This window comes from Camelus ferus, chromosome 17 (assembly GCF_009834535.1).
Source record: "Camelus ferus isolate YT-003-E chromosome 17, BCGSAC_Cfer_1.0, whole genome shotgun sequence".
NCBI classification, from domain to species: Eukaryota; Metazoa; Chordata; class Mammalia; order Artiodactyla; family Camelidae; genus Camelus; species Camelus ferus.
In genome coordinates, this window is record NC_045712.1 from 45,434,248 (window position 1) to 45,456,487 (window position 22,240).

At 42.7% G+C, this 22,240-nt stretch overlaps 2 protein-coding genes across 3 annotated transcripts in view; one reads left to right on the forward strand and one right to left on the reverse strand.

Moving 5' to 3' along the window:
• UBP1 (upstream binding protein 1) overlaps positions 1–22,240 on the forward strand; it is a 43,642-nt gene that overhangs the window by 17,090 nt on the left and 4,312 nt on the right. Inside the window, exons 3-14 of one of the 2 annotated variants that reach the window (XM_032459348.1) lie at positions 5,431–5,507; positions 6,872–6,977; positions 7,416–7,522; positions 9,195–9,347; positions 9,449–9,559; positions 10,006–10,113; positions 14,999–15,102; positions 16,016–16,070; positions 16,316–16,409; positions 18,917–19,007; positions 19,758–19,876; positions 21,879–22,021. In XM_032459348.1, the coding sequence (XP_032315239.1) occupies positions 5,431–5,507; positions 6,872–6,977; positions 7,416–7,522; positions 9,195–9,347; positions 9,449–9,559; positions 10,006–10,113; positions 14,999–15,102; positions 16,016–16,070; positions 16,316–16,409; positions 18,917–19,007; positions 19,758–19,876; positions 21,879–22,021 (1,268 nt within the window). The remainder of the gene's footprint in view (positions 1–5,430; positions 5,508–6,871; positions 6,978–7,415; positions 7,523–9,194; positions 9,348–9,448; positions 9,560–10,005; positions 10,114–14,998; positions 15,103–16,015; positions 16,071–16,315; positions 16,410–18,916; positions 19,008–19,757; positions 19,877–21,878; positions 22,022–22,240) is intronic. The other variant, XM_032459349.1, reaches the window with a different exon arrangement.
• FBXL2 (F-box and leucine rich repeat protein 2) overlaps positions 20,537–22,240 on the reverse strand; it is a 59,119-nt gene continuing 57,415 nt past the window's right edge. The window contains exon 16 of the transcript XR_004312401.1: positions 20,537–20,552. The gene's annotated coding sequence lies outside the window, so the exon portion shown is untranslated. The remainder of the gene's footprint in view (positions 20,553–22,240) is intronic.

Below are 22,240 nucleotides of genomic sequence, written 5' to 3' on the forward strand. Positions count from 1 at the left end.
ATCCTTACACGTAGATCAAGTAGTTCTTTCACAGGCTTGTCTCCTGGCATTTATCTCTTAGCATTGTATTTTGACAAAAGATTCTGAACCCAAGACTTTTCGTGAATCCCCTACATTGTTTTCAAATTTTTAATAAATGCATACATTTTTAAGAAGAGGATCCATAGCTTTTTCTGGATTCAGGCTAGGTTTGAACCTGATTGAGATGTTCTTTCAGTCTTTCTTTTTTCCCCATCTCTTTCAAACTAATAAAGTAAACAAAGGCCCAGACTTAGCAAAATATCTTAAGTTGATTAGACTCACTTTTCAAAATGAAACATTCTCGATTTAGTGCATATACAGTTGTGATTTTTTACTGAAGCCTTTTCTGAACATAGTGTAAAGAGAATCAAGTGTAGATGTGGAAGATAAAATTCAGGCTCGATTGATTTTTATCTAAGAATTCCAGTAAAAGACCATGAATATATTTTTGGCTGGAGTGACATTGCCATGGAAAGTTTCTGCAAAGTGTACCTTGGTGACCCATTTAGTGTAGTAACATCCATGCGTCAGCTTTGATAGTATGACTGTTGAGTATTGACATAATTTACTCTTTTTAGGAATCAGATTTTTACTGAGATTTGCTCATGAGTTAATTTTTTTATGTTCAAATGAACTCTTCACCTCCATCAAGGGAAAATGACTCATAGTAGCAATGTTGTCTTGTTTATCAAAAAAAAAAAAAGATACAAAAACTTTATAAAGAAGGGATTAGATAGGGCACTTGAAGTTGTCCTTCATCAGCACGAATTTTAATTCCTTTTAAATTTCCATATTCATTTTATTAAATGAGAGGGGAATCAAGCATTTTTTTCTTTGTCACTTGGAAATAACAATGACAGTTAATGAAAGCACGATTATCCCCATTTTGTTATATTAAAGCTGTAGCAGGAGTAATTTTTTCTACAATTTTTTTTTTTTTAGATTGAGCATCTTTTTATGGATAGAGATTCAAACTCACAGTTTTCAGATTCGAAATCTTGTTTTCTTAACCATCATGTGTCTTTACTAGAATAGTTCCAGTGTTTTCTAAATTTTCAGTTAATTGTCACCGTTTAGAATTTAACAGTTTAAATAGATGATATATATACATTGTTCAAAGTTCAGAAGGTATGAAAGGATATACAGTAAAAGCTCTTCTTGCCAAGTGTATCAGTCTGCAGGCCTCAGGGAGCCACTGAATTAGAACTCTTTAGACACCTAAGAAGATTGTAATCATGTTTTATGATGGCCTTTGTATAATAAAAATACTGTACAGTTAATATTTTATTGAATTTATTCCAATAAACTTACCGGTTCATGTGATGACTGAGTTACATGCCTAAGCATAGTTGTGAATGTAGTGGTCCTGTCACTTAAAGATAAAATTTGAAAGAGAACTTCCATCCCTAAAGTGATGCTTGGTAGAAGCTTGCATCTCTAGTTGCCAGTGAAACAGAGCTGCCCGGGATGTCTGCACCTCTGCTGCCTGTGGGATGTCCTGTTCCTTTTAAATGATTCAACTACAGTGACTGGTTACTTATGTGTGTTTTTCGGTGTGTAGTGGGGTGTGAGAGGTAGAGGGCAGCGGGGAGCACTGGGTACCTGCAGTCTCTGGAGCCAGGCTGCCTGCATTTAGATCCCCTTCCACCGCTTGCTACTCTAGGCAAGTTCCTTAATTTAATACCCCCCCACCTAAAGTAGTTGAGAATTAAATTGACTTAATTCTGTGTGATGTGCCCAGAAGGTGGCCAGCACACAGGAAGCACAGCACCAGCCTCTGCTGCCGTTACTGTTGTTTATAACTAAGCAGCTTTAGTGATCTCTGACTGCACTGGAAGGGCAAGTACTGAGACCTTGGCTGGCATGTTGGTTTCCTTTTGCAGTTAGTTGAGTGGTTTTTACTCATGGTTAGAATTCAACCCCAGGACTGTTTAATGATCAGGGGTTTTGCCAGGTTTGTTGGCAAGTATGATGACAAATTTTTAAATGAGCCTAAAGCAGTTTTGAACTGTAGAAATAGGATGTGTGCAACTGTGGCAGGCAGAGTAATGGTGCCCCAAAGATGTCCACATCTAATCCCCAGAACCTGTGAATATTTTACCTTATATAGCAAAAGGCACATTGCAGGTGTGATTCAGTTAAGGCAATGGAGTGAATATCCATGTGGGCCCAGTGAAATGACAGAGATCCTTATAAGTGAAAGAGGGAGGCAGAAGCGCCAGGAGTCAGGGAGATCTGAAGATGCTCTGTGCAACTGGCTTACTTCACTTAGAGTGACATTCTCCAGGGCCATCCATGTTGCTACAAATGGCATTATTTTATTCTTTTTGATGGCTGAGTAGTATTCCATTGTATAAATATACCACAGCTTCTTTATCCAGTCATCTGTCAGTGGACATTTAGATTGTTTCCATGTCTTGGCTATTGTATATAGTGCTACTGTGAACATTGGGTGCATGTGTCTTTTTGAATTAAGGTTCCCTCTGGATATATGCCCAGGAGTGGGATGGCTGGATCATATATATAGTAAGTCTATTTTTAGCCTTTTGAGGAATCTCCATGCTGTTTTCCATAATGGCTGCACCAAACTACATTCCCACCAGCAGTGTAGGAGGGTTCCCTTTTCTCCACAACCTCTCCAGCATTTATCATTTGTGGACTTTTGAATGATAAGCTATTCTGACTGGTGTGAGGTGATACTTCATTGTACTTTTGATTTGCATTTCTCTGCTAATTACTGATATTGAGCATTTTTTCATGTGCCTATTGGCCATTTGTATGTCTTCACTGGAGAGTTGCTTATTTAGGTCTTCTGCTCATTTTTGGATTAGATTTTTTTTTTTTTAAGTTGTATGAGCTGTTTATATATTCTGGAAATTAAACCCTTGTCAGTCACATCATTTGCAAATATTTTCTTCCATTCCATAGGTTCTTTTTGTTTTGCTTATGGTTTCCTTTACTGTGCAAAAGCTTATAAGTTTAATTAGGTCCCATTTGTTAATTTTTGTTTTTATTTCTGTTGCTTGGGTAGACTGCCCTAGGAGAACATTGCTGAGATTTATGTCAGAGAATGTTTTGTCTATGTTTTCTTCTAAGAGGTTTATAGTGTCTTGTCTTATATTTAAGTCTTTCTAGCTTCTCTTTACAGGCACAGTCAAAGCTAGGTCTTGAATGGGCATCTAATGAACCCTGAGCCAGTGTGTGTGTGTGTGCGCGTGTGTGTGCGCGCGCGCTCGTGCATGTGTGTGTTAAAAATGTGCCCATATATGTATATTCAAATGTATGGCTTGCATATACATGTGTGATGAATATATGTGAACATAATGGATTTGTGGTGCATGTGTATGTATGGGAGCAAGAGCTATCCTAGACCCATGCAAGATTTACAGTCTTATTAAATAAGTGAATGACAATTTAATGAATTCTGGTTACTTGGAAATGAAGCATAATGTAATTTACTTTAAACAGCTTTAGATCGACTTAGTTCTTAATTTTAACACAGACAAGTAATTAGAAATGAAAAAGACTTTTGAAATCTTATTGCACAGTGGCTCATATGACATTGTATTAAACGAACCCTGTGCAGAATGAGGCAAATGTATAATCCACTGTTCCAAACCAGGCCACTTCTCCTCTGGATAGAGCACTCTGGGAGAGTGTTTATCATACCATCTCTTGTAGTATTTGTTCAGCTGCTGAGAAAAGATGATTAATTTTTATCATTTTACTTAGAGCTTTTTGAGTATAAAATTATTCCCAGGAGAAGGTCCTGAATGTATTTTGTTAGAAAGAGTATAGACTGACTGGAAATGTCTGCTTTAACACAAAGCAGTGGTTCTCCAACTTCAGTGTGCATCAGGGCACCGAGAGGGCTTGTCAGCATGTGATTGACAGCAGTTCTGATTCAGTAGGTCTGCAGTGGGGCCAGAGATTTTGCATTTCTGACAAGTTTGCAAGTGATGCTGATGCTGCTGGTCTGGGGCCCAGGCTTCCACTTCATATGATTTTGAATATCCAGGCAAATATGTGAGCCCCCCTCACCGCCACTTCTTATAGATGGATTTCCTCAAAGGAGGGTTGGCACATAGGTGGGGCTGTAGCCATTCCTTGGCCGTCATTTGGTCACTCTTAGTACCCTCCCCTTGAAGCTCATTGCTTACCTACCTCTGCCTCTTGGGCAGCTATTGTTGAAGAATATTTGCCATTCTGTAAAACCATAAAGAAAAAAAAGTAAATTCTATGTATTCTTAACTTCATCAGTCAGGTAGAAATTGGAACAAGTTGTATTGATGCCTTAGAATGTCAGTGTTTGTACAGTTTTGAACACTAGAAGTACAGAGTCTAAAAGCTGTATTTGTGGTTTCCTGGGTGTGCCTGGACAACTGTCCTCTTCTGCTCTTAGGTAGTAGGAAGACTTAGGTCTTTGACTTTGTGGAGTAAAAACCTGTAGTCCTGACATAGAGTCACAAGAGGGCGTCGTGAGCGGCTAGCTCTCTCTTTGAGCGGGGATCTGGCTGGAACAGGCTGCCCCTTGTCCCGCAACCCCAGGTGAATCTCTGATGTTTTACCACCTCGTGATTTGAGTGACCCTTCTGATCTTAAACCCTTGACTTATTCCAGATCAGCTTATTGCCGCTGTTGGATCAGAAATAGCTGTTCTGTTTGGAGACTTTTTTTATTAATTAAGCAATATTGGTTACTTGGCAAACAGGTTTTAGATCCTAGGAAATAGCATGTCTGTAGGATTAAAAATACTGTTAACTGATTGAAGGTTTAAAAAGAAAACATATCTTTTGTTAAAAAATAGGAAAGACTGACACATGCTACAACAAGGATGAATCTTGAAAGCATTATAAGTGAAAATGCCAGTCACAAAAGGCCACCTGTTGTGTGATTCCATTTATATCAGGTGTCCAAGGCAGGCAGATCCCCAGAGACAGGAAGTAGGTTGATGAGGGGTGGGGGTAGGAGAATGAGAAGGGAAGGGACTGCTCACAGGTGTGAGTTCTCTTTTTTGGGATGAAGATGCTCTAAAATTGATAGCAGTGATGGCTGCACAACTCTGCACATACTAGAAACCAATTAATTGTGTGCTTTAAAAGGATGAATTTTATGGCCTGTAAGTTATCTCTGAATCAAGCTATTATGAAAAACTTGTTGGATAATGTGTGTATGTGTAATAACACTAGTGTGAGAGTAACAGAGGAAGGTAGACTGGTGAACTCTTCAGGCTTCTGTGCTGGTGGAAGAGGGAAGGATGCAGTTTGCAGGGAAGAGGAAGATCAGTCTGGACTTGTTTCTCTAAAATTGACATTGACTTGTTGTATGTTTGAGAGGCAGTTGAATTTTTGTTACACAGAGTGATGTTCTTTATATGGATTGTTCTTGATACACAATTTTTAAAAATAGGTCAATCTTATGAAATTCGGATGCTGGATAATCGGAAAATGGGAGATGTGCCTGAGATCACTGGAAAGTTGGTAAAGGTAAGGACGATCCATTTAACTTCCTAGTAGCTATTGCAGTGATTCAAAAACGTAGCAGTTTTGCCACGGGAATTGTGGGTTTTGTTGCAGGAGTTATTAAAAAATTATTTAACTTCACTTTGGTACAGGTGAGGAAGATGGGTGTGGTTTGGAGCAGCACCTGTGCCCATGTAGACATCCACACAGGTCCCCACGGCCGACCTGGCCTCTTCTTTAACTGTTTTAGATCAGAATATTGCTGCTTTTAAGTGGTTCCCTTCAAAATGTTTATCAGCTATGTTTTGAACAGCATTTGGAGGGTGGGGAAGGCAGGGGCCTCTATTTATATTTATTGCTAACAAGTTATTTCCTGTTCAAACCAGCAGAGTCTACTGGAAATAGAATTCTTATTGAATCATAGTCTGAGAAACAGTTATTTATAAATGTGTCAGAAACACTAATGAGTGCAAATCTGGTATCTGAATCCACGCTGATGACCTGTTACCCTGTTGCTGGAATGAAACAGTAGTTGGCAGCCCAACCTGTGGGAGGTGAGGGAGGGATGAATGGAGAACAGAGAACTGGTGTAGAGTTTGTGGAGTAGAGTTAAAGCCTCCCCTAGGAACCTGCATGTCTGGATGAAGTTTACCTGTTTTTTTCTGTTTTGTTTTATCCCTTTCTTACCTCAGATAACCTCACTGTTAGGTTAAATAGTTGAGGATGAATTTTGCATATAGGTTCTCTTTTTGGTGTGGTGGGCAGGTAACCTCTCCCCCTCCCAGCCCTTGACTATCTTTTTAAAGAAACAATTTTTTGTTTTGTTTGGTTTGGTTGGTTGTTTTTGTTTTTGGAGAGGGAAGGTAATTAGGTTTATTTATTTGATGGAGGTACTGGAGATTGAACCCAGGACTTCATGCATGCTAAGCACGCTCTCTACCACTGAGCTATACCCTCCCCCCAATTATTATTGTTTTAAATGAACAGTTTTACTATTGTTCCTGGGGTTCTGTCTCTATTTTTACCACCTTTTCATTTTAGTGATTTCTGTGTGCGTCTGACGTTTTCTTTATAGAAATACAGTTCTTACTACTTTTTTATGGACATGTACCTTAATTTTGAATTACAATATCAAATTATTTAATAAAAATTTTCCCTAAGAAACCATTTTATTTGCCTTTATTATTTTTGAGTTATAATTCTTTGCACCAAATAATGGTACCCATAACCCAGGCATCCAAGAGCAAAACCGTTCACTTACAAAATGTTTAAAGCCAAATTTGTTTTTGTATGCATTTCTATTATAGGCTGATGCGTAAGACGTGAAAACGCTTCTGCTTTTTAGCTGGAACAGTTTAAGAGTGTTCCTGTCCCCCCTTCTTCCGTAGAGCATCATTCGAGTTGTCTTCCATGACAGACGGCTGCAGTATACGGAGCATCAGCAGCTGGAAGGTTGGAAGTGGAATCGCCCAGGAGATAGACTTCTCGATTTAGGTACAAGTGGCTGTCAGGAGACCACGGAGGGAGGAAGGCAGTTGTTTAGCTGCACCCGTTAATATGTTGGCACCACGTGTAATTGTGTGGAGAGAGTTTTGGTGTTAGCAGATCCTGTGTGCCTTGAGTTGTTTTATAGATAAAAACAAAGTCGTTTTTTGGTGCTTAACGAACCTGAACCAGGAATTTTCTGAGTTTGAAACCATTTATTTAATCTTTGTTGGCCCTGTCCATCATGTTCTTAATAAAATGAAATAGAAACCATGGTGGGAGAAAGTGTGGTAGACATTAGGTGGGTTTTGCTGTTGAGGTGAAGAACATGGGAGGAAAAAGCTCAGCGTGGAAGTACAGTAGTTTCATTAGAACATAATTATAGTGGGTTGTAACCTTTTAATTTTCTTTTTCATAGTTTCTATGTCATTTATTTTTAAAATACAGATATTCCAATGTCTGTGGGAATAATTGACACAAGGACAAATCCAAGCCAGTTAAATGCAGTTGAATTTCTGTGGGATCCTGCAAAGCGCACATCTGCTTTCATTCAGGTTTGGATTTTTACATTATTAGAAGCATACTAGCCTAGTCATTTAGAAGGCCAGGATGAGACTGAATTCCTGACGCATGATATCATTTTCCTCAGATGCTTATTTGTAAACTATCTTGTAATGTCTTTTACACACACACACACACACACACACACACACACACACACACAGACACTGTTGGAGTTAATCTGCTAAATTTCATCATTTATAGACTAATATATATAAAGACAACCTGATATGTTAAGTATTATTTAAAAAAAAAGTATTATTTAAATATTCCTTTTACCACTGGTAGTAACAATAAACAGAACTTCCATTCTTCTTAAAATGCATTTGTCTTTAAAAGGATATGATTGAAAAAGTGTACAGGTTTGAGATTCTCTCTAGCATTAGTTAAAAATATTTTAATACTGAAATTTTCAAACCCCCACAGAAAAAAGAGGATAATAATGAATCCTCAGTGTGCCCATCACCTGGCTTCAACATTTACTAATAGTTTCCTTATTCAGTTGTGAATGGAAGAGTTTAGAGCAGCTCCCAGGCATTTCGTTTAACCTAGGAATACTCAGTTTGTGTCTCTTAAGAGATGAGTTTTTTAAAAACATAAGTATAGCATTATTGTATGTAAAAACAAAATCAGCAGTAATTCTAATACTCAGTATGTTCAGATTTGTAAGTGGTGGAAGTAAAACTGAGTAGGTAATCTTTATGTAGAAGAGGAAAACCACTTAATTGCTGACCAGCCTGAGTGGGCTCTGGTTTATGTGAGCTGTGGAGAATCTTTAGCATTTCGCATCTTTGTGGTTGACAAGATACTCTCCCCCTGTTAGCTAATAATCATTAGGGACATGGTTCACGTTAGCTGAATATTTTCTCATACTGTTCATCTAATAGGGTAGCTGGTTGTGTGGTAAACGAAAGCGATGTAAGAGCTGGCCTTAAATGTCAGGTTGTGCACAGTCTTACTGCAGAGGCCACTTCAACTCTGAGTCATGGGAAGAGGGGGTGGGAGGCAGTCAGAAGTTCCCAAAGTCTTGTGACTAGCTGTGTGCGCAGCCCTAAGGCTGTCATCGCTCTGATGTCAGGAGAGGGGCAGCAGTGGTGGGAAAATGAGTGGTGCCCTCCGACTTCTCAGCTAACTTGGAAGGGGTGACAGGAGAGTAGAGATGGATACAGGCAGAGTGAGGAGTGCAAAGTTCCCCAGGTGCAGCGTCACAAGTCGGTGAACACCAGGGAGGTGACTGGCCGGCTGGAGTTGGGGTGACAGCAGTAGATGGCCGTCAGTGGGAGTTCTGCGTGAGGAGGTGGTGACGGCTGTGGGTCGTGCGGCACGCAAGGCTGAAGACGGCGGGTCTGAGAGCAGCTTACAGTCTGGGTTGGGAGACGGACTCCAGAAGCTACTGTGTGATGCACCCGTGATCGGAGCAAGTCCCCCCTCAGAGGAGAGGCGTTGGAATGGGCAAGAGCGCATCCCCAGAAAGGTCAGGAAGATTCAGCTGGGTTTGTGAAAGGAAAGCGGTATAAAAAGGCAATCAGAAACTCGCAACACATGTCTGGCTAATACATGGGGTTTTGTTTTAAAGGAGCTTGAATTTAGACCTGTGGCAGGACACCTGAAAGGGAACAAAGGGAAGGGTGCTTCGAGTCCATTTCAGCTCGAGTTGTCTTCCAGGTCCACTGCATCAGCACAGAGTTCACTCCCCGGAAGCACGGGGGTGAAAAGGGAGTGCCTTTTAGGATCCAGGTTGACACCTTTAAGCAGAATGAAAATGGAGAATACACAGATCACCTACACTCAGCCAGCTGCCAAATCAAAGTTTTTAAGGTAAGGGATGGAACTAGGCTCCCAGTAATTAAGGCCCAGTGTGGCTGGTGAAATTGTTGGTCCAAAACCTGATAGACAAACTGATCTTCTTTGTCTTTAAGCCTAAAGGTGCAGATAGGAAACAAAAGACAGATCGAGAGAAGATGGAGAAGAGGACTGCTCATGAAAAGGAGAAGTACCAGCCGTCCTATGACACCACGATCCTCACGGAGGTAATGCGGGGCGCCGTCCTGGTCCCGAGGAGAAGCAGAGGTGTGCCTGCCAGCGCTGTCTTTGGGGAGCAGCGCCACTGCAGAGGGGTCCGGGAAGATGGGGTGGTCCATGGATATAATGTTGTCTGTGAAGTTTGTGGGGGAGATATTCTATTTAAATTTGGGGATTGTGATAGATTAGTTCCCTGGGTGGGATCTTGAATGAAGATGCTGAAATCCCAATCAGGTCTCAGAAACAGACCTTAAAAACCTCGAAGTTGGCAAGAGGTTAAGTTGGGGCCTAGAATGTCCGATGTTTGTCACTGCTGGGGTTTTGCATCTTCTTTACCTTTGAATCCGGTTAGTCATACATTTGTTTAATCGGACTGCAGAGACGTAAAACAGGGTATTAGATCTTTCTTTGTATAATGAAAAGACATTGATCCCAATCTTTGGTGTTTGTCCAGATGAGGCTTGAGCCTATAATTGAAGATGCAGTTGAACATGAGCAGAAAAAGTCCAGCAAGCGGACTTTGCCAGCAGACTACGGTGATTCTCTGGCAAAGCGAGGCAGTGTAAGGGCTTCTGCTTCTCTTTTCATTGTGCAAGAAACCTTGTGCAGTGTTAGATATAGGACCAACTTCCACTGAAAAGTAAAGCCAAATTTGTTTTTCATGTCCTTGTCTTGATTTAATTTGCTTTTGTTTAGACTTTCTGCTTTCTGTTCCTCAACTGAGGAAAATTTCCTAAATCTAACACTTTAAAACAAAGTTGACCATATTGGGTGGTTTTGGAGGGAAAAATGACACTCAGAAATGTGTTCCCTCCCTGCCTCCTTCCTTTCCTCCCTCCCTCCCTCCCCTTTGCACACACGCTTCCTTTAACAGCACTGAAATTAATTGAAAATACTTCTTTAGTAAAGTAGTTATCATTTTTGTGTAATTTTAAAAGGTTTTGCTTTCTCATATGTGTAATGGATAAGAAAATTTCATGGATATTTAGAGAAATGATAGCAGCAAGCTTAGCTTAACATTAACATATGCAATACTTTGTGTCCCATTTTCCTGCATGCAGTGTAAGAATGTGTGTCTGTCTGTGCTTTTCCAAGCCTGTTTGGCAGCACTGGTGGGGAAAAAAGTCTCTGACTGAATCTGTGTTTCCTCTTGGCCCCTGCATTGTGATTGACGCTTCAGGCCAGAATAGTGCACCTCACCACACTCAGCCCTGGTTCCCTGCAGTGTGCAGTCGGGGGAGGGGGAGGGTTGAATATGAGCTTTGTCAGCTTAAGTATATATAGCAAGTCAAGATTTTATGACCCAGCTCTTTGTCGAACAGTCGACAAAGGATTATCCTGTTATATACACTTAGATCAGCTGTGTGCCCATGGTAAATGTAAACAGAGAACACAGTATTTTTTTAAAATAACTGTCATCATATGTATTAATGGCTACTCTATTCATCATTGGAGCGTCAGTGCTACCAAGGTGGCAGACGGGGAATTTTCACTGCTCTACATGTATCGTAGTGATCTATAGACAGAAATCACAAACATTGTCATAGGAGCATTGTTTCCAAATTAAAGCATTGAGTAAAAATATTTTAAATGCTTCTATATGCAGTAAAACTGAAAATATCCTCCTCTGAGTGGAGGGGAGCACACATGTTGCATTTTCTTTAAACTGGGCTTTTTTGATTCAAATCAAAGGTTGTATAGAGCAACTGTATACTTGTTCCCCAATTGCCCACCCCTCCCATTTTATGTTTTTGTTCTCTTCTGATTTCCCAGCTGAAGACCCACTAATGGGTGTTAGTGAACTTTGGTGGGGAGACCCTGGTAACGTAAATGTTATAAAATAACTAATTAAAAGGAATGAGTTCTGGTAATTCGTAAATTAAAGAAATCTGTTACAGCCCAGAGCTAATCTGGAGATGACAGAATGGTTGGTAAATTATTCATGATTCTTAAGTCTAAAGTATGCAAAACATCAGCAGTTCACTGGCCTGGGATTTCACATCTTCCTGGTGTGCTTTGCTTGCTGCCCTGGGCTGCGATCAGAAGATACTTCTAGGGGTGGGTAGAGTTCTTGGAAACCTGTTCATTAAAAGCAAGATACAGATTAATCCCTTAAAAAAAGAAAGTCCGCAAGATTTTATGTTTTTCTTTGAGTGCCTACAAAAGAAGGCCAACATTTCTTACAGTTCTCTGCTAGTTAGAGTTGGCTCTCAGCAGAAAGGGGTATCCAGACTTACTGGTTCGAGTTAAGAGGTGCTGTGTGAAATGGTCCAGCACTGAAGAGAGGCTCCACCGTAGGGCCCTGAGAGCCCTGGCACGGCCACACCCTTAGTGTCTCTGTTGGTCTTTGCATCTGAGCTGTGTTTTGTTGGCTCAAATTCAGACTGCCAATCTCTGCAGTCTGCAGTGGGTCATCATTTTCTAATCTGCCTGGGGAGGGACTCTGTTCACAGTGACCAAAACCATGACTCTACGAGTCCAGGCCAGGTATTGCTGGGGCCTTAATCACAGACTGTCTTCAGGAACACAGGCACTGCACAGCTGCTTACTTCTAAAGACAGGGAGGAATGACAAGGTAGAAGAAACATGATGAAAATATTCCTTAGTATGCCTTTACCCTCCTGGGTTGACACTGCAAGAGAAACCTACGAAAGACACAGGCCAGGAGGGTCTTGGTGTGTCATCTGGCCTGGCCACTTAAGAACTTGGAATCCACTGTTTTCTGCAGGTGGAGGCCTCCCAGTGGGACCAGTTTTCATGAACACTAGTTTTTTAGTGTTCAGTGAATCGAGCCTCCCTTTTATTGGGCAGGTTTTAGATATCAGTTATTAACAGCCTTACTTTTCTGCTGCTAGAGGTGTCCAGATGTGGAAAAGGAAAACAGTTTCAGTAACTTAGGTGTCTTTGCCATGTTACTGGCCACGCTCACTTGGAGCTTTTGATGGCTTCATTTTTTTAAACAGCTGGCAGTAATTACAAAGCAGATTTGGGGAGACGTGATATTGAAAGGCTTTATATTGTTTAGATGGGCGTGTTGTGCTGTGTTGTAATATTTTGTATCTGGGGAGAATGGTGTAGCAGGAAAGTCTTGGAAGTAGTGGAGGTGAACTGTGAGCGTGCGACCCCGTAGGTTGTGAGACCTGCCGGTCGGCTCCCAAGGTCTTAGGCTCCTTAAACTGTATAAAGTGCGGGGAGGTGCTGCTTTGGAAGCTGGAAAGAGAAAGAGGCCCTAGGTTAAAAGAACGGGCATCGTGTAAGATGTCGTTGATAGTGAAATTGGTGTGACGTGCAGTGGGTTTGGCAGTGCATTCCAGCCAGGTTAGATTTCTTTTGTGATGATAGCTGAAACGTTCAGTCTGCAGTCATTTTCTGCATTTTTGACGGGATACCTAATGGGTAGTTGTAAAGAAGGCTAAGATTGTGACATTTCCTGCACCTGTGCTTCTGATAGGGGTCAGACACGTCATTTTAAGCTCCTGTAACCATTGGAGATACTTGGTTCCTGCCCTCAGAGTGCTTCACGCTGGTGGTCTGGACACTTCACTCCAAAGAATTTTGAAAGAGAAAATATTCCCTTGCACATTTTTAGGATGACATTGAAAGTTTTCACCATAAATTTAAATAGTTGAAAGGCAACAATTTTCTGACATAGTGAATGTTTGTATTTACAATTTAAGATGAAACTGTCACATTGCCTTTTGAAATGTGTCCTGTGGAATCTAAACGCCAGGGCAGTTTGACACCCACCATTGGTCATTTTCAAATGTCCATGGTTAAGCTCTTTGGTTAAGTCTGCAGTTTTACTCTGCTCTTCCTTCTTTGTTTTATTTTTTTTTTTAATTGAAGCATAGTTGATTTACAGTGTTATGTTAGTTTCTGGTGTACAGCACAGTGATTCAGTTACACGCACGTAAGACTACATATATATTCTTTTTCATTACAGGGAATTACAAGATATTGAATATAGTTCCCTGTGCTCTACAGTAGACCTGCTCTTCCTTCCTGGTCTCATGTTTTCTCTTTAACTCCCCTTAAATAATTTTGTCCTGATAGGACATACTTTTATGCCTGGAAATCTTCTAATGATGACCCTGATAACTTTTTTACAACAAACTGTCATAAACTGAAATTTAATTTTTTAAATTTCCTGTGACCATAAGGCTTAGTCAGTTGAGGAATTTAAAACTTATTATTTGTACCAATTTATCAAATCATACAAATTTTGATTGTTAAGTATAAAAATAGAAATGTTATTGGAAATACATCTTAAATAATGAGACAGGTGAAACATATCTAGTTTTGTTTATAGATAAGAGATGTATTTCTTTTTCTTTCAGCAGTGTCATTCAGGTCTTGGAACTCCCTCTGAGATACCTGCCCAATAATCTCTTTTTGTATGATCTAGTAGATTACTTCATTGTCGGTCAACTGACAAGATGTCCTGAATTTTTTTGAGAGCAAAGAATTGAAAACCTTCTGACATACAGAAGAATGTTTTAGAGACCTGTATTTTCTTAGCATTTATCCTCTTCTTTGAATAGTGTTTTGCTTGGTTTTTGGCGCAGTCTCCTGCCCTATGGGCACGGTGAAAGATGAGGCCATTTTTGTGTGAATTGGGAGAAGAGTGATTATGAAGGGGGACCCTTGAAACCCAGGGTGTGCCCAGGCTTAGGAAGCATACCCGTGGAGAGACGTGCAGGCCCCCCACCCTCAGCACTGGCCGCCGCCCTGGCCCACTCAGCATCTCACTGACTGCAGCTTTTCCAGTGCTCCTGAGTGTAATAGTTAGTGTGTCTTTGCTCTGTTTTTGGTCAGAGTTGTGCCAAGGGCTGAAAAACATTTAAGTTCACCCTGCCCCTTCCAGAATATGCAAATAATAGATGTAAGTAAACAGATGGGTGGAGGCAGTACCATCCCCAGTTGCTGTATTTGGATGTTGGCCTGACTCGTCCTGCGCGGGGCTGAGGCAGTACGTGGGCCCTGGTGAGGCTGCGCCGTGGGGAGGAGGGCGAAGAGAGCGCTAGGTGGGACAGGGCCGCTGTCCTTGTCACCCTGCCGTGTCCGATGTTGCTGCTCAACCCTTTCTTGCCTCTCCTGTTCTTCAAACCTTGATAGGTACCTACTGGGGAGTTGATGAAGAGGGAGGAGGAAGGTACTTGAAAGCAAACTGTACTTAAGTACATTTAAGACGCCTTTGTCAGTGTCTGCTGCTGTCGTCACGTCAGGTCTCCCCCAGGATTAGTCAGTGTGTAGATGCAGACAGCAGGTAGCGTTTTCCCTGCCACACAGAAGTAAAATCGGTGTGTTTCTGTGAGGTTGCCTGATGAATGTTAGGTGTCTTATGTTTTATAACCTTACACTTGGCCAGACTAGAGAGTGGATTACAAGAATATTCTTCCACGTGCTTTAGAAGAGTATCATTAATTTCCCTTTGTTTCTGTCCTTAGTGCTCCCCGTGGCCTGATACCCCCACGGCCTACGTGAACAGCAGTCCCTCCTCGGCGCCCACCTTCCCGCCCCCGCAGCAGAGCACTTGCAGTGTCCCGGACAGGTATCTGGTGTGCGTGCCGTGTGCCTGGGGCCCACCCCCCTTTCTCTGGAGTTGCGGCAGCCTCCCCCTTCGTGTGTGTGTAGCCCATGGGCACTGGAAATAGCCTGTACCTCAGTTTCAGAGGCAAATCGTCATTTCTTCACCCACCAGCCTCTTTGCTCGTAGCCCCTCGTACCTCACATATCGACAGCTGTGGAAATGTGGAAAAGGGTGCATTTTCAAAAGAGACTTTTTGTGAGGTGAAAATAACATAATGGGGTTCATGGATAGGACGGTGAGGTTTAAGGGAAACTGTGACTTGAATGCATTCCGGTTGTGTTTAGTGGAGCACACGCTTGTCGCGAACGCCCACTGTGTCAGACCAGGAGCATCTTGCCTTGCTCTCACTTTCATTTCCCCTGGAAACACAAGGGCAGTGGTACAGATCTGTTTCTTTTGTTCTCTCGACTTTCACCTTCTTTAATCATGGATAAATGTATTCGTTAAAGGGGTATTATTCTCTGTTTTGACTTAGGATCATTAGATTATTTCTTGCAGCTCATTATTAAAGTAGGTTTCTTTGCAGTTATTTTCAACTGTTTATTTTAGTTGATTCCCATTTTTTTTTCTAACTAAAATGAAGACGTCATTCATTTTCCTGGCACCCCTGGAGATAACTAGAGTCCTTTTGTTTCACAAAACTTGAATTTCTTACCAGAACAGACAGAGAAGGCATAAATTAAACCGTTTTCTGTGTCTTAACCTATCATCATGTTCACTCCTTGACCAGTTGTGCAAACATTCTGTGCACACTTGCATTGCTCTGTCCCACAGTACTGTTTTAAAGTCACCTGCTTTAACAGCCTTTAATGTCTTGAATAAAAAAATTTATAATAATCATCCATCCTTTTCTTCCTCCCTTCCTTCTCCCCAGCAATTCTTCTTCCCCGAATCATCAGGGAGATGGAGTTTCACAGGCCTCTAGTGAAGTAAGTATCTTTTCCCTAACAGTCATGCTTTCAGGGCCCTGCATTTTGAGGCCTCTGCCAGGGGTTTGAGCTAATGCTTGGGTCACTGAACAGTCCCACCTGTGCTCTTCTTGGGTGTTTTAAACTTTAAACCTGGAGAGGATTTCTGTGTTTTGTTTAAATGTTTCTTTGTAACCTGCCAGTTACTTTTTTTTTTGTAAGCCTGAATAGCTGCTTCCGTTTATGCTCATTTTCTTTGTTAATAGCAACTTCAGCCTTCAGCCACAATCCAGGAAACACAACAATGGCTGCTCAAAAACAGATTCTCTTCCTACACAAGACTGTTTTCCAATTTTTTAGGTAAGTTTGTGCATGCGTATGCATGCACACACACACGCATCGTTTACTTACTTCTATACTTTCATTAGTCTTTTAATTAAATTTTTGGGAAGTAATCGTACAATAAGTAAGTAATTTGGGAAGTAAGTACAGGAAGTAATTTGTAAGAAGTTGCCCAGACATGTACAGGGAAGTCCTGTGTACCTGTTAACGCTGTTTTTCCACGTAACGCCTTGCAGCCCCCTTATATAACATCAAAACAGGAAATAGATACTGTCACCAGTTTTAGCTGCCCTCATTTTTTATAGGTGTGTACAGTTACATGCAGTATTTTTCATTTTATGAACTTTAATTTGAAATAATGTTTACTTTCTAGTGAGTTACAAAGTGTAGCACACGTGGTGCAGTGTATGTATATAGTTCCGTGTTGGGTGTAGAGATGACCACCACCGAAGGTGCAGCATCTTGCCTGCACACAGGGAGGTGCCTTCTGCTACCCACACCCCCCCCATCCCTCACCCCCGGCACCCGTTAATCTACTTTTTGTTTCTATGGCTGTGTCATTTTGAGAATGTTACGTAAGTGGAGTCATTCAGTATGTTTTCCCGCTCAGCATAATGCCCTCGCATCCATCTAAGATGTGTCCTTAGGTTGTTCCTCTTTATTGCTGTGTAGTGTTACAGGCTGTGAGTGAACTCAGGAATGGTTTTCATAGACTTATGTGTAAGTGTTTTCTTGAAGAGTAAGGGAGTATTTAGATGGAACTTTAAAAGGGACCAAGCAGTGCTGCTTCAGGTGGGCTGTCGGAGGCCTGTCTAGCGGGACAGTAATAGATTTGCCAGCTGGGGTGGGGCCAGCATTCCCCAAACGTTTTTGGCCCTGGGACCCTTTTCCTGCAGAACGCTTAGTCACGTGTCCTGGCCAGATGCATCCTGCCAGACGCGGCTTGAGCCTTTTAGGAGGACAGAACGGGTGCAAACACCCGGCCTGGAGGAAAGCCTGCTTCACAAAGAACGTGGTTTTCTATTACGTCAGCCCTTTACTGCCCCTCTTGTGCAGTGATTAGTCATTCCCCAAATAGTTCTTTGTCTCTTTAAAATTAAAGTACTGGATGAAAGTCATTTGCTAGCTGGGATCCACATTTTTATGATTAAGTAAAGCCTTTTATCTGTTAAACAAAAAAGTAACTTAAAAATGCCAGTGCGGTGGTGGGGACACGCAGGCTGCTCCTAGGGGAGATATGAAGAGTGAAGCGCGCACAGAAGGCTGTGACGTCCTGCTTGCTGCTGTCACGCGGGCCCGCGTTTCAGTTCTGAGCACTTTTCGCTGTGAGCAGTGACCAGTGTGCTTGGCCTCCTGCCTCTCCTTGCCACATGAGCTTCCAACAGCAGGGGGGCGGGGAGGCGAGGGGGGCTTCTCGCCCTGGGCCTCTCCTCCGGCAGTCTTGTTTCAGAGGGGGCTGTGCGCACACACACCCCTGCTCGCCCCAGGGAGTGTGGAAGGGCATGTGGAAGGAAGGTCCCGGTACAGATGAGGCAGCCTGTCTTTGCCTACCTGACTCCATCAGTCAGCTCCCTCAGTGCTCCTGCCTCGTGGGAAATGTGCTTCTCTGGTCTTTGTTTCTTTTACAAAGTGGAAAATTATTGGGCTCTCACATTCAGGCCCTCAAAAATATACAACTCCGGTATCCTGTGACATATGTAAGTGGGTATTTATCACATGGAAGTCCTGCTTTAATCCCAGAGGGCATCTTAATTCTCCCAATAAACTGCATCTTGAGAGTCAAGAAAAGAGAAGAACAAAAGATTGTGGACACACTCAGACAAAACAGAGAGAAGAGTATGATGAACCGGTGTGTAACCATTCCTAGCTTCCGGAAGTCTCACTGTCTCCACTCCCTCCCCCCCTTTCTGTTCTGTTTTAGAGCAGATCCTAGATACCATGTCATTAACACTTACCAAGTATTTAAGGGAGAAATCTTAAGTATAATATGCAATTCTCTGCCTTGCTTTGGTATTAAAACTGCACGTGGTGACAGAGTTGTTAGGTTACAGAATGTTCAGCTGTACATAGTCTGCTGGGATAGAAAAGGCCTGGTCCTAGCTCTGCTGCCACCTTGTGTGACTTTCGGTGAGTCCACAAAACTCTGACTTCCATTTCCAGTTTTTGTAAAATTAAAGATTGGTCTGGGCCATCTCAAGGTGAGTTATCTGGGGTCAGAATCACGTTTATCTGCACAACCACAGCCCAGCCCAAGGCAGGCAGGCAGTGGAATGCCGTGTTGGGGAGCAGTCCTGTCGGCCCTGCTCCTTGCTGATTCACCAGCCTCTGGGCTTCTGAGCTCCTCGGTACAGGACACGGAGGGCCCCCTTTCTCTTGGCTCCGGGGGATGGGGCTCTGTGTGTGCACGTGAGTGATGGTTTCAAAGGACATTAATCTGTGTGAAGACAGGTGCTGTGTGAAGACAGCTAGTCCTGCTGGTTCTTTTCCCATTTGCTTGAGAAGAATCTCTTTTTGCTGTTCTCCAGGTGCCGACTTATTAAAACTGACAAAGGAGGATCTAGTACAAATTTGTGGTGCAGCCGATGGAATTCGGCTCTATAATTCACTGAAGTCAAGGTAAAATACTGTGTTTAAACAGAACTGTTCTGCTTGAAATAAGGATGCACCCTTCTTGGCGTGGGGACCGCGGGCAGGATGTGTTCCCACGCTGGGTTGGCGTGTGCCTGTGCACTGCCGGGCGCGGGCGCGTCGTGCTCACGAGAAGACTGTTTTGTGTACACCTTCAGGCAGGCCCAGATATGATGCAGGCACTGATGAGGGCAGAGGTAGACTGTAAGACTGGTAGAAATGCACATGGGCAGTACTGAGTTCTTGAAGACGGCTGGGTTTGTTGCCAAGAAAGCAAACTTCTCATTTAGGTGAGCTATTACAGAATCTCTGGTTTTCAAGGTCATGTGACACTACTAAACAGTTACTTAAAATGTAAACTTCTAATTGTAAATGAAAATGATAGAACTGTAAACTGTGCTGGCTTTTAAGATCCATTTACTATCGTTGATATCTCTAGACTTGTGTGAGAATTCCATTAAGATTGAATCTTACTGATTTTAAATTGCTGACTTAATCTTGAAACTTAGATTTACCAGCATCTGACAGACCACCTCAATGGTTTAGAGTCTGGATCATCAGATTAGACCACCTGTGCTAGTTGGTGTGAGGTGTGTGTTTTTATATTTTTACTAGTACATAAATTTGCGTAACCAAGTAACCGTGTAAAGTTCTCAAAAGGAACTAGAACTAGCTGCCTGTAGTGTCACTGCGCATGCGCGGGCGGCCTGGCTCACGCGCGCCCTCTTCTGGTTGCAGGTCGGTCAGGCCGCGCCTGACCCTCTACGTCTGCAGGGAGCAGCCAGGCGCTGCTGCGCCGCAGGGGCAGCCGCAGGCGGCGGGCAGCGGGGGCGACAGCGGCGGTGCCACGCCCTACGGTGGGTATGCGGGGCCCTCGGCTCCCCGTCACTGCCCTTCTGAGCGGGGCTTCGTGGGACCCCTGTCACAGGACGGTCGAGGCAGGGCCCTCGGGAGGAGAGGGCACCACTCCGGCGGCTTTTCTCAGCTATTTCGGCTGCACCGTGGATCTCCTCCTCTGTGGTCCTTGATGCCAGCGATACCTAATGAGACAGACTAGCTTCAGTGCTTTGGGGATGTTGCTAGCTTTTTGGGGGTAAACCTCAGATTTACTGAAATGATGAATACAGTATTGGTAGCTTGGGAAGAAAGCAGGGGAAGGGGGTTTCTTTTGTATTCATTTTTCTGGCTTGGGTAAAAATTTAAAATACCACTTGTGCAAAGGTGCACGTATGTAACGGTGTTGGGGGTGTGGACTTGCCTTGGACAAGCATCTGGCCGCACGGTGAGTTGTGGGGTGAGTCTGGTGCTGTGTCCGGTGGACTGCCGCATCGTCCATCAGAGTACTGGGAGGCCCTCTTCCTGCGGGTTTGCTTTCTTTGGGTAATAGAGCGCTGGATGAGGGCAGGGGTAAAAATCTTCACCCCTTCCCTTCTCCAAATATGGTCCTTAAAAAAACCAAGCTTTTTTTTTAAAAGCAGGTGTTTTATCGTTTGTAAGGTGGGTATGTGGTAACATCTGCCCTCTTCCCACACTCTGAAACAAAAATAAGGGAACACACTCAGAACTTTTTAGAGAAAAATGTGTTACAGCATTGAGAGAGGCAGTTATTTGCCCTGATAATAGGTAGAGCTCTGAAAAATACTGTGTGGTTTGAATTTGACTGAAAAACCCCAAGAAAAGCATCACTGTTGTGAGCTTTTTAATTTGGTGTCATTTTGACTTGAAAAACTGAATTTTAAGGCTAAAGATACGAAGTCTTAGTCTTTAAGGACAAAAATTCTAAAGGATCGCTCCAGGTATCATCACAGTCTTCAGCATTTACATACAGTCAGGTGTGTCCTCAAACACTAGTGTCTGTGGAAATCCTGCCACAGTTAACCCTAGATCGAGGCTGAAAACCTTTTCTGTGAAAGACCACATAGTAAGTACGTGGACTCTGCAGACTGCAGGGCCTCTTTCTGACTTCTCTCTGCCGTCACAGTGCCCAGATGATGGGTGCGGCTGTGTTCTGATAAAAAAATTTTTTTTAAAGAACAGGTGTACGGCAGAGATTGGCCACCTCTGCTCCAGGGCCTCTCTAGAGTCTTACTTTAATTGTGGTTCCAAATTCTGAGCAAAGGTTTTTATACTCATAAACACAAACACAAGGAAAAACCCTGGTTTAGGGGAAGCCAAGTAAAAGCACTGATGTTTCTGATCAGTGTTTGGCTTGAGCAGGACCTGTTCAGGCCCACGGGGCCGGGGCGACGGTGGCTGGGCTCTGTGCAGAGGAGCAGCAGGCCTCGTCGTCCACACCTTAGCTTCTCTTGTGCTTTCACAGTTTTTAATTCTTTGTGAGAAAGGGGGTGAGGAGTGGGTAGCTTTTATTCTTTAGGATAAATTCCCAGTAGTAGGCTTACAGAATCAAAAACTATCACCTTTTTAGGGTTCTCTTTATAAATTGCTAGAAACAAAACATTTTTGAAAACAGCTTTCTTTTGGTGTAACTTATACACCATAAAATCCTCCCACTGCAAGTATGCAATTCAGTCATACTTTGTATATAGCTTTGCAGCCATCACAGTCCAGTTAGTCCCAAGATTCCAAAAAGATCCTCCGTGCCCATCTGTATGCGGTCATTAATGGCCTCTTTGCTTTTAGGAAGGATTAAAACCTTGTATCGTTTTGTGCAGAGATGTTAATGTTCATTACATTACATGTGTGAGCGTAAGTAATGCAGTACCATGGTCACAGGGCAGTGAGGGGGGGTCCTTTTTCAATTTTATTTCTTTAGTACTTTGAAAGGTGTGATCTTCGTATAGATCAGGTGGAAGACATCAAAGACTACTGCTAAAATGCTGTTTTCACTTTTTATTTCAGTTTATCACGCTATCTACTTGGAAGAAATGGTTGCCTCAGAAGTTGCTCGAAAACTTGCGCTGGTGTTTAATATTCCTTTCCACCAGATTCACCAGGTTTACAGACAAGGCCCCACTGGTATTCACATTCTCGTTAGTGATCAGGTAACTCGGACTGGCGTGCCTGCTTGCTTTTCCCTTTCACACTGGGACTTTTCTTTGTGTCACTGATGAGCTATAGAAAAACCCCATGACCTCTGCAAGTACTCGTGAGAATCACTTTCAGTTGGGGATCAAATTGGTAAGAACTTATAACCAGGGGTTCCACGTGTCCTGAGTGGTAGAAGGAATACAAGGCTGGGAGAACCGTGGCTCCGCTCCCAC